The sequence below is a fragment of the Musa acuminata genome, chromosome BXJ3-9, assembly GCF_036884655.1.
Source record: "Musa acuminata AAA Group cultivar baxijiao chromosome BXJ3-9, Cavendish_Baxijiao_AAA, whole genome shotgun sequence".
In the NCBI taxonomy this organism is placed as follows: Eukaryota; Viridiplantae; Streptophyta; class Magnoliopsida; order Zingiberales; family Musaceae; genus Musa; species Musa acuminata.
The window spans coordinates 44,029,922-44,042,671 of NC_088357.1; the positions used below are offsets into that span (position 1 = coordinate 44,029,922).

A 12,750-nucleotide genomic window follows, 5' to 3' on the forward strand; every position below is an offset into this window, starting at 1 on the left:
TTGAACGAATCAATATATTCTTATCGATTTTTTATCTTTAATCGTATCAATATATTCTCATCGAAATATATTTTTAAACTTAGGTATCTATCTTATTATCGAGTGTTTTATAATATTTAATATTATATTAGTGCTAAGTCTATCCTTTCATCATTGTTTAAAAAAGATTCTAAATAATTGAATAATTACAGTTTGTTACTATTGTAAAAAAATAAGTGATCAAATTGAACAGCTCATATAGCTCTCATGTCGAGTGATTACTATCACTTTTTAGCTTGGAATCACAGTGTAAAATCACATCAATGTCAGTAAACTTTTGTACAATGCATTACAAACTGTGGCACAAGTAACAGGAAGCTTGGGGGTGCATGTACCAGTTCTTAAAAGCATTAAAGGAACCAAGGACATCAGATTACTCCTTCCACCCAGAGATTCTGATTCCTTGGTCAAATAGTCTTCTCTTTGATGCCATCCATTCTGCTGCCAAAGTTTGGTGTGGAGGCATCCAAAGAAGTAAAATGGTAAAGAATTAGTCACATCAGCTAGATAATAATTCCCTCTTGAGCATCCCTCTTCAGATTAATTCAGTCCTTGCACTCATTCTTGTGTTCAGCATGGCATTAGCTGAGAAGAAAAGATGGGGTCAATCCATTTAAAGTTGGAAATAGTGATTTGAGATTCCCTTTCTTGCAAGTTAAGTAACCATTCCTGATGTATTAGAATAGAGTTATAACTTGTTGGTGATTCATCACTTGGTCCTCATCTTGCAGCATGAGGCAAAGATTGGCTCTTTAACTTCCTTATTTGATTGGTTGACAATTCTACAACTTGGAATGATCATCTAAATATGAATAATAGCTTTTGATCTCTATGAGAAATATCATTGATATGACAATTATTCACTAACAATAAAAGTTTAACATATGGAGCTTAAACAATGATGTGTCAATTAAGTATGTCACATCAACTATAATATCAATATATATATATATACATATTTCATCACATAAGAATAAATAATGATATGAGAGCGTGGAAGAAATCATGATGAATAAATACCCTTGGCTTAAGTTTTATAAGACTTGTCTAAATGTGGATTTAAATACCAAATCCTTTTTCATATATGGAAGAACTCCCCTTCAGTGAATTCACCTAGCAATTCATATATCCGAGTGGGTATTTCACACTTGGATTCTTTTTCGAATACGGAAGAACATGCCTTGAACCAGTCCATCTAGTGACTCGATCTTCCTAATTGGACCTCCATCATACTTCATTTAAGTACGGAAATGTGATAGTGTTTGAACAAGAAGATCTGTTTAGGTCATCTTTGTCACGTCAAATTGACTAACACTATTTGTATGATGTGCTCATAAATGCTTTGGGGCTCGTTCATTTACCTTTCTTTAGCTTTGCTCGATTCTTTACCAATCCTTTTTGCCGAAGGGCTCCTTTGGATTTCTTGAGCATAGGCCTAAGTTGCTCTTACCTCTTAAGTGACTACTTCTCGTTCCCTATACAATTTAGTACTATACGCATGGTTCTTTTGGCACGTAGCATTCTGAAGTATCTTCCTTCGATCTGCACCTTTAATTTGTAGGAATAATTCCACCTCCATACTGAATATGTTCAGGGAGGATACCAACTTTCTCTTTAGCATGTTCGACAAGACCTTTGAGAGCTTTATTCTTTTGACTCCTTTTGAGGTGGCTTCTTCAGCTGTATCATACCACTGCATCCACTCCAACAGCTCACAGTAGTCAAACATGATGGATTATTAATATATAGGATGGTCTTATTAATAACTTTAATGATGTGATATAAATCATCAAGGTCGATAATAGTGTGCCTAACATTAAATACTTACCGAGCAGGTCCATTCGGTGACCCCTCAGCTGCCCTGAGTCTTATCTATGATGTGACTCGAAAGGATTTTGGTTACTTCATTTCCGGTGCATGTATCTACACACACAATGCAGCCATGAAATGCTAGATTCTGGTCTAGAATACTCGTATCGAGACACGTCTTTACTTCGGAATATAACATATTTTAGCATTCGTCCCATGTGACAATCGATTGTCATAGTATACTCGACGTGGTATCTCTAAACTAACGTATCGCATCGAGTCAACTTAATATCATGATTCTGAGCATGTCGATCGCCTGAAACTATCCCTCTACACCCACTCCATCCCTCTGCAACTATGCATCGCGCCACATAGTAGGTGGACAACAACGTCGAACGAGACTAAATCGAACAGATTGGATGACTCTTACACCCAATGCAAAGGCTGACTACCTACGATATTAACGGGTATTAAACACCTGCGTATGATGATGATCGAGGATCATTAATGTTGCTTTGTATGATCGTAATTAGAAATAGATATAAAAGCTATCCTTAGGAATAGTGCTGGCGTTGGTCCTCAATACATATACTCTAACTCTCTTTATCTCTAACTCTCGTTAATTTAAGTATTGGAGGGATCAAATCAAAAATCTTTTATTCTATATGCAGAAAGTCAAGACCTAAAAAAGCAATCTTCAACTTTATTGATACGTAGGAGAATGAGACCTAAGACCTACGCCCCTTCAACCATATTGATAATCTTGTGCATTCGGGATGGACCCGTGTTGATACCTCGGCGACAGCATAAAGTTGCAAAACACTACGTATCTTAATCCAAGAGGGAGGCTGAAGAAGCTGTCTCAAAAATCAGGTTCAGCGTATTCCACTCACCCATCCAATCTGAGCTGCTGCACCATAGGAAGTACCTAATCTGTCACCTCAAACAAGCGAGGCCCATGCATACTGTGCATGGAGAATCCTAAACGCCATCCAAGCACAAAGAGGTCATGGCAGATGAAAGAAATGGTGGTCTGCTCGAATCAGGATTGGCTAGTTCAATGACAGGGAGAGGACAGCAAGATTCTTTATATATATACAAGCTGACTGTGAATTAACGGAACCAGTCACAATGATTCACCTAAAAGCAATTATCTGCTTTATGGAGGGTTTTTCAAGCCATCATAATGCTTGTTGGCTGGCACTCTCTTTACCAACTTGATGTCTTGGTTTCATGTGGCCATGCTATGACAATTGTATTGTCATATTTGTCTCGTCTCACAGTCTGTCTGTGGACCTGGAATCAAGGTAAAGATTGGCAGCACATGAATGAATGCCTGTGTGCTGACAAGTGATCTTCATGAGTGCCGAGTAGGGACTACCAATAATACATATGTGGCTGTAATGAGAAAAATGCAACCTCGTTTCTCGGGGTCAATCATCCTTTACTTCCCAGACTTGCCACTGATAAGAGAGGAAGAACAGTATAATAAGTTCACGCGCTTAGCACACCTGTCATGCACTATCGACCTCTCCTCTTTTTCCTTGCACCTTCTTATGATATCTATTTCTAGTAAAAGAGAAAAGAAGTGGAGTGAGTACGGTGATGTCGAGAGAAATAAAATGAGACAACTTCTTTTAAGTAGCATCAAATTTACAAGAGTTCTTGTTGCTCTCCAAAGAGCAGACAGATAGATATACAAGCATAAGCACTGTATACAATATAAAGAGATACCCTAAGTATATATACATACATACATACATACATACATACATACATATATGTATGTATAGAGAGAGAGAGAGAGAGGCGTTCTACGTATATGTACTACTATCACAGTAGCTATATCTGTACATAGAAGTGTATATCGGCTGTAAATTGAACTCCCTGTTCTTCTCTCCCTTAAAATGGAGCTGTTAGGGTTCTTTGGAGGGTGTGCTTTGCAGGCACGAAGAGGTGATCCTGCGCGGCTTTCTTTAGCTGCGCAAAGAACGACGACTTAAGCCTTTTGATCTCATCAAAGGGGGGAAGAAGGGACTGTTAAAGTGCTACTGAACTCGGAATTACCTCCTCAAACTGTCGCTTCAGCGTCCTGTTCTCGTTCACTAAGTGATCCACCTCCTGCTCCAATTCAGTTGTGTAAGCCTTTCCCATGAAGCACAGTGAAGAGAGTGAGAACTCATAATCACTGGAGGGAAAAAGTTAGAGAGAGAGAGAGAGAGGAGCCGATGCCTGTTTCCTGGCTCTCGACCGAGCTGCCGACTCACGGTTCTTGATCATCCGCTTCTTCCTTCGGTCGACGTCGCTCCGATCGCCGGATTCTTGGTTCAACTCATGCTCCATCTGGTGCTTCTTGCTGCAGCAAGCTACGACGCCGTCACCGACGCCATCCGAGAAGACACTGGAGGCGGAGGAGGAGGAGAGACCATTGCTGCCACCGCCGAGGTTGGAGTTGAGACCAAGAGCGGTAGAAGGAGGAGGACTGCGGTCACTGGTCGCCTTGAAGTGCTCGGTAAGGAAGTCTTGGAGAATGATGCTTTTAAAGGAGGTGGTGGTCGACGAGCTGACACCGCACAGGCGCTCGAGGTGGTTTGGTGGAAGGGAAGGAATGGAAGGCATGTCTTGCTGCAGAGAACTCAAGCTTATGTCCTTCCACACCTCCTCCATGATCCTGGTGTTCTTGGAGAGCATGGAGGAGTAGGGAGTCATGGAGGAGGAGAGGAAGAGGAGATGATGACCTCCCCTAGCCAGAATATGGGATCTGAATGACTGAGTCGTTTTGTGCTTTAAGGGGAACTGTGGAGGAGGGAATGGAATTCTTTTTAGTGCTTAAAAGTCATGTATACTAACTATGCCAAATCGGAATCCATATCTAATATTTAGATTTTGTGTCACATAGATCGGTTCTTTGACTTCCCCAGATAGATTCAACTTTGTGGGTAGGCCAACTTATCTTCCTATTGGCCAAGACAGCTGGCGGAGCTATGGAGCCTGGTGGAGACGGAAAGCATGGCAGCCATGGTTCTGCTCTCAGTCTCAAAATTGATGATTTGTGTGTCAGCCTTCACTTCGGTTGCCTGTTTCATCACTGCACATACTTTCATTTTGTATCTTAATCAACTGTATCCATGAGCGCAGCTATCGAATATCAACCCGGTTAAGATTTTGGTTACTGGATTATTGGTTGTCAGCTGGAGTGAGATCCATCATGTAGTAGCTCACCGGGTGGTGCGTGCTGCTGTCCTTCACCTTTCTTTCAGTAGCGTCTTCGACAAAGCATTTGCCCGCAGAGACACTCCGACACCCAACCGAAAGATGGTGTCAGCTGCTGCTGCTACTGCTACGAAGGACGTATAAAGATAGAGATAGAGAGATAGATGGAGAGAGAGAAAGGAAGGAAGAAAGAAATGACAGTCGTACGCTATTATCCGCTGTGGATGCACATTCTCCCGTCCCAAAAGCTCGCATGACGGTGTGGAAAGAGATGGACGCCAAATTGCGGGGGCCACAAAAGGCAAAGGCCAAAAGCACGATTCATGTCACGCTCGCCCTTAATCTCACACCACACGACGACGCTCCACGTCTTGTAGTCGTGAACTCCATCGCTACCTTAGTCGGGACGTCGGCGAGGACTCTTCCGAACAACAAATCATGTTTGTCGGGTCACAAACCCGAAATGAATCCGAATCCATTTTTAAAATTACATTAAAATAGAAAAAATTACCTGCCCACTTTAGTCATAATCCTTTCTTCTTTTAACCTATATCTAAGAAAAATGGATAGCAATCGTTATGAAAAAGGGGAAGCAACGATAGTAGTTTTGGATATAAAAACAATAGAAAAAAAAAGAAAAATATAAGAACAACATAGAAATTGTTCTCAATCATTCAAACAAACAGTATTCTCATCTTAAGTTAAATCATAAGTAAATTCTTGCTATGATCACTTTCAGAAATTTTAGATATTGTGCACAATGACATAATTTTTTTATTTCAGTTATTCTCTTGTAATTGTCGTTTGAGTTTTGAACGAGAATTCATTAATTATGATATAAAAAACAGAAAAAATATGCAATGCATTCAAGTAATTCGATTAGGAGGAACATAGTGCATTAATATTAATATTCAAGTTCCAATATTCACATGGCTCGATTGAATCATGGTCCTGAAAATATCAAGTTCCCATATGAATTGGAGTTCCCAATTCTTGGGCAAATCTTAATCTTCCACATGGTTGAACATTTGCTTTCTCCACCCAATCTTGTGTACCAGTACAACAATTTGCACTTAAAAAAAAAGGAGGAGAAAACCAAAACATATATAATTATTGATCGTACCTTTTACTGTATTAATTAGAGAAATAATAGTGTTAACGTAGATTTTGATTATCGAGATATCAAATCACGAAGCTAACTTTGGTTCTTATCTAAGCACGTCACCAATGTGGTGTTGGAGATGAGTAGTTCAACATATATCATTTGTATGTGTTTGATAAAGGCATATTTTCATCGTAAATACTAATTATATGATGTCAATTATACGTATATAAAAGCTATATATTTAATTATATTTAAAATATTTATTTATAATTATATTATCTTTTGGCTCGTCTCGTACTACTTATTATAATCATTTCATCTTTTCTAATTATCACATCTTCCGAACATATTCTTTCTTCTTTTATTTATAAAAATAAAAAAAATTAAAAGTCTCTAAAAAAATTAAGGGTACTTTACCTCTTAATTTTCCTTCAATTCTTAAATCAGTTCAACCTATTAATACAAATCGATTTAAATTAATATTATAATTAAAAAAGCTATTACTAGTGTCAATACCAATATCATTGCTATTGCCAATATCAATACTATAATCATTTTCATTACCATTAGCATTATCATTATTAATATCAGTAGCTACCGATTGATTGCTGATCATCTTTACCACCCAATCTCATCGATAAGTATCACTTAATCTGTTCAGCAAAACATGGAGTCGTTTACACGAGACAATATACTGTCTTCAAACACAGACAAAGAACACTCATGTCGATTACTATGCACTTGTGCACATCCATCTCATGTATCATAAATGAAGGATACAGGCATGCTTAAAAACCTTCATGCCCATGTACGTAGTTGAGATGATATAAGATTCATCTCATCCCCTGGGAGAATGGCGGGCAAACCCTAGCAGCCACATTCAGCAAGCCTCGGCCAACCCTAACTCTCCATCAATCGCATGCATCACGAGAGCTGATTCTACTTGAACTGCAGGCGGCTGGAGAAGGTCTGGCCAAAACCCCAGTTGGAAGGGACAATGTCAGGGAAGACCAACGTCTGGCCGTCGCTGGTTGTCACCTTGAAGGAGATGGACTGTCCATTGAGGTAGGCGGTGGACTGCCAGTTGGCTCCCCAGTTCCTCGACATCGGCTGCCACCCCGTATTGGATCCTTTGATGGACATGGACTGGATCGATCCGGCTGCTGCGACGTTGGTGACGAGCACCAGCTCGAAGTAGTCCCGCCCGTTGATGGTGAACCGCACCCCTCCATGCTTCTTGCATGGAACCCTGCGTGGCAAGGAGACATGGTTGGTCCAGGTCGAGCATGCTCATGGATTCGTGAGAGAAGTAAGAGGGGAGAACCACCTCTGGAACAACACCGGGACGATCCCGCCGCGGTAGATGCCGATCTTCTCCCACGCCGGCTGGGCCATGTCGAAGTGCTGGCGAGGGGTGTTGCACCACCCGCCGTTGTCGTTGGGGAGCGCGTTGTTGGGGGGGCAGAAGTTGGTGGCGGTGACGGTCACCGACACGCCCCTGACGCACCACCGCGGATCCGTCTTGAAGTCGCAGACGATCTTGTAGCATTGCCCGCACGCCGCGCCGTCGTTGAACAGCGCCGTGCTCAGAGCGGCGGTCCTGGTGCCGTACCCCGCCGAGTACAGGTCGCCGTAGCCACAAGCTCCACCTGCACACCAAACAATCCACTGAGACCTCGAAATCACATGGCCGCAGCAAGATCCGTCCTCCTAATTACCCATTGTTCCCGACGCATCACTGCCACCGTAAAACGTGGCGGAGCCCTTGGTCCACCCTGATCGTGCAAGGCCTTCGATCGTGGTGAACGAGCAGCAGCTCAGGATTAGCAGAGCGAAGAGGCCAAAGTTGACGCCCATCTCCATCCACCTCGAAGTGAACACTTCCTGTTATGTGGATGGATGCTAACATCATTTAGAGGCTGTCTATATAGGAGGAGAAGGCAAATGGCATGTGACTGCTGCAGCCACATCCATGACTTGCGGGCGTCCATTAGTCGTCTTCCTGCTATCGACTACAGATCGCATCAGTCCCATGCTATCTTTCTCAATGGGCTGTCATTTGTTTATGTGGGCAATCAATTAGGTTTCATGTGATCTCTTTGGCTGCTAAGATTCATCAGAAAGGTGGAGTTGTTAAGTGAGAGGCATCACATGGTCACATGCTCCAAACTGAGAGCAAGCACATGGTTTATGACCTCTGTGTTGGTTGGCATGGATTCTCTCCAAATATATATTCGCTTCGGATTAGGTTTTTGATCTGCCTGCACAGAGCAGAGGTAGGTGAAGAGAAACAAAGAAGAAGCGAGCTTAGCACCTGAAGAAGGAAAGGGAAAAGGATAAACTGTTAGACAGTAGAAAGATTAATGGCTGATCTGAACATGTCTAGCTATGATACTGCATGATAATGGCACAGTGGAGATCAGTATAGTTAACTCCTATGTTTGCCAATGGACTGTCTTATTGTAGTGTCTATTTCTTGGAGAACTACTTGTCGGTGCCGAGATCTGAGATATATGAGCTGGAGAGAAGGTGAAAGATTCACTGGACACTGAACTTGAGAGATGTCAGGAATAAGAGGGAGGATCAGAAACTTTTCTCGCTCCCTTTGGCCTTTACTCCCCGACACGAGCTTCATAAATTTCAGATCGCTTTTCACAAGAGGAGAAGCTCGTGGACAAGAGAAGCTTTTCACATGAATGATTGAACATGCCAATTAAAGAGAGAGAGAGAGAGAGAGGTTGGATTGTGTTTTGGTTACACACTGATTGGTGTTTGCGGAGACACTTCCTGTGAACCAAAGTCATTTTTTGGGGGGTCGTACCAACTTGATCTTGTCGGTGATTGACTTGTATACCTTCGTAGATTCGGAGATGCATGTCGTCGTACGTATGGAAGGACTGTGATGGTAAAGGATGTGAATCGGTAATACAACGTACGGCTTTGAGACGTAGGACGAGTAATAGTTGTTTGAATGAGAGAGGAATAGAGATAAGAAAATAACAATGATAAATTAATACAAAATAAGAAAATTCAAATTGTTGCACCTCCATACATCTCAATAGAATTAATTATACTACAAGACATAATTAATGGTCTCACACCACTCGTACATAATGTGAGAACAAAATTAATATATTAAATATTTGTTTATATTTTTTTTAGACTTCTCATGTAATTCGATTTATTGAATTATTTTTTTATGATTTTTTTAGCATTCGAGACTAAGAATAAGATGAAAAATAAGGAAATAAAAAATCATGATAATATCAAATCAAATAATAATTTTGACTTGATTTTAAAAATAAAATTTCTCTATATTCTTAATCGATAGAATTTCATTCTCGTAAGGATGAACACTTAAAATCTTCTATTAAGATCTCTCATCTTTAATGATCAAATATGATTTCTTTTATTTTCTTCTTTTTGTCGAGTAGATATTGACATGAGACAACTTATTACCCATGTAAAAAATTCCTAAAGCAATCAAATATATTTAAATAAAAATATATTAATTTAGTTTCGTGTCACTTTGGTAAGCTATTTGATCTTTATTCACCTCATAAGTATGTTATGATACAAGCACTTAAAAAATAAATAATTATATAATTTAGTGAGTCAGAAAAAGTAAGGTAACTCTTCGTGGAACGATTAAATTATTTTTTGATAATCTAAATGACTTATAATAGGAAAAGATGATTATCAAAATTTCTTAATTGTAAATTGATTATCGTTAGACTAATAATACAATATTTACTACGTATAGCCCACTATGGGTAACACATTTGGTGCAAAACCATTAGCAACCATAAGCCATAGTATTCCACTTATTTGAAGTCGCCTTTAATAACCTTTCTTCATTGTGTTAAGCAATTAATTTCAACATGGACTTAGTCTTGGCTTGATTATACCAATGTGTAATAGTAGCATGTAGATCAATCACATAGATGGAATTGGAAATTTTATACACATCGGTCGAAACTATGAGATTAATTGACCTGTAGAAGTTGATATAACTAAACTATACTCATCTTGTATGTGTTCTAGGGAAGTGCTCCAAGTTTGTGTAGTTGACTAGTTCTGAATGGGAAGTCAACGTGCAATCCTATGTGATCACCATAGCTTTTGCATCTGCAGGTGCTTTCCAAGCAAGGCAGACTATTTCTCAGATGAGAGAGAGAGAGAGATAGAGAGAGATGGCACTGAGTTTGACCCAATTGTGATGAGCTTTCTTTCCAAAGAGGAGAACATGTCCAGTACTGTTCCGTGTCAAAAGTCAGAAGGAACCAAGAAAACTAATGTCTATAAAGGAACTCAAACAGGAGGAGTTCGAGCGGTTTGTGCTCATACCGGTAAGTACTGGTCGTCGATGTCGGCGCCTACTTGAGCTATTAAATGTTAGATCTCAGTCAACCACGAAGAACACCTACGCCAGACAGCAGCTTCATTCCGCCAACTCCGGGGGGAATGAACTCAGAAGATACACCAACTCCGGGCCTATCTGAACCGATGCTGACACAACACCAATCTCCTTCCCCACCCACTGCAGTCAGTAGCTGTAATGCGCAGATTTAGTATCCTATCGAAAGCGAGAGAAGATATGAATACGTTTTTTAAAGTCTAGTTAGGTCTAACACTATTAATTTGGACTTTAGATCCAACTCAACATAGTTAATGAGTTAATTATTCTATCAGATCGAATCATATTATTCGATCCATGAATGAGACTTGAGAGCAAGTCATAATACGAAGTTATCGTTAGGTTACACTTCACGTGTACTATGCTATACTTTAATTTTATATTATGTTACATTAAATTCTTAATTGGAGAAGATTATAATACTCCGATATAGTCACATATCGAAAGTGAGGGATGATTGGAATGAAACTCGGACTTAGCAAAATTAGTGAATCGATTATCCGATAAAATCGAAGCGTGAACAACGAGAGAAGATTCATGTGATGGGAGGTGTTTGTATGCAGGTCTAATTCTGCGATGGAAGGTGAAGTGAGTCAGTGAAATATTATCTCACTGCTCAAAATAAGGGAAGATGATTCAGATGGAGAAGAACATATTGTTGTGTGGATTCAAAATGCAGCAGTGAACAGCCAACAAAGTTCAAAATGCTGCCACAAACGGTGTAAAGCAAAGATGAAGAGAAGTGCTTACGTTAGTGTATTTTTTTGAGATAAAAGCCTACATTTGTAAGCTCAAAGTATGGTGTCAAGCCTTCTTCATGTCATTCTGCGGGAGAACACTTCTCTCTGAAGAGATTTCTTATACGAGTAAAGATCTCTTTGTCATTCGTCTTCTCTTTACATCGTAACCATAATGAGAGTTCGAATCCTCAATCCATGGAAACGGATAAGAAAACATACCATCGAACTAACCATTTGAATGTAAGAAAATCAAATTATTAATTTGAGCTTAAATATTTCTCATCAAATTAATTAATTGATTATCTCATTTGGCTAAGTTAGATCATACAAATGGGAGTTAGATCATAGATAAACTAGTCTACTAATATTTTGGAGCAATGATTTAAACTCGTCAAATTAATTAGTTAATTGTATCATAATAATATCCGACATCAGATATGTAATCTATCAACAATATACTTATTATCTTTCAAAATCACAAGTTATTCTCTTGTATATTTTTAGAATCATGATAGTCTCATTTATACAAGTCAATTGCTACTTTATGTTCTAGAATAGCTTTACAACACCAAAAAGGTTGCCTTCTTATCTGAAACATTTATGGAACACTAAATGACCAACTCAATTCAAGCTTTTCATGATCTTTTAGAATCTGAATTAAGGCATAGAAAATAATGATGGTTGAATTGGCCTCCAATCGGCTTTCTTATCCTTATCCAGATAGGAGATATCTCTCTCCTGTGTCTTATTATATAGAGCAAGTGGAGAAATGTGGTTTGCTTCTTTCCTAATTCTCTCTTAATTTTTGTCTATTATATTCACATTTTCAACATGAGCATTAAGAAGTGAATTCACGCTCATTCTACAACATTGATCGATCTCTTAAATAATGTATCGATTACCTTAGTTGATTTGGTCGTATAATGATCATGATCCAAAAGTCTATCACAATATACAATGTAGTAATTTAGAAAGAATAAGAACACATCACATGAAGATACATTAAGGGAATATACAATATATAATGGAGTAATTTTATTCATATCATTCTTTTCATAACCCCTTTCTATTTCGAAATATTTTGTTTTCTCTTATTATCGGATAAATGTGTTGTTGACATATTTTTTTGTTAGCTAAATTTAGATTCCAATCTTTTGATTATCAAATATATATGGCTTTTATATTTGTCTCGACTATCATAATAGTTGATAATATTTTAGAACCATAAGCAATGCCTTGAAATATGTTCAATTTAGGTTTGGATATTGCACAGATAATAAAATTTAATTTAATTTTTTTTTATCTTTAATTTTAGTGTGACTTTTTTCTTATGTTTTAAATTTTATTCAGAGGAAATAGATCGTATTAATAACGAGTATACATGACATGATAGTCCGAGCATTCGATATTAAAAAGAATAATGGATA

General features: G+C 38.8%; 2 protein-coding genes across 2 annotated transcripts; both read right to left on the reverse strand.

Moving 5' to 3' along the window:
• Positions 1–3,456: 3,456 nt before the first annotated feature.
• On the reverse strand, positions 3,457–4,669 carry LOC103998821 (protein FD). The gene is made up of 3 exons (XM_009420412.3): positions 4,081–4,669; positions 3,916–3,993; positions 3,457–3,828 (listed from the first exon to the last, which is right to left on the reverse strand). The coding sequence occupies exons 1-3, from the start codon at positions 4,555–4,557 to the stop codon at positions 3,751–3,753; spliced, it is 633 nt and encodes a 210-aa protein (XP_009418687.2). The 5' UTR covers positions 4,558–4,669; the 3' UTR covers positions 3,457–3,750.
• Positions 4,670–6,894: 2,225 nt separating this feature from the next.
• Positions 6,895–8,075, reverse strand: LOC135648401 (expansin-A11-like). Its single transcript, XM_065166059.1, has 3 exons — positions 7,885–8,075; positions 7,494–7,815; positions 6,895–7,415 (listed from the first exon to the last, which is right to left on the reverse strand). The coding sequence occupies exons 1-3, from the start codon at positions 8,027–8,029 to the stop codon at positions 7,106–7,108; spliced, it is 777 nt and encodes a 258-aa protein (XP_065022131.1). The 5' UTR covers positions 8,030–8,075; the 3' UTR covers positions 6,895–7,105.
• Positions 8,076–12,750: the final 4,675 nt, after the last annotated feature.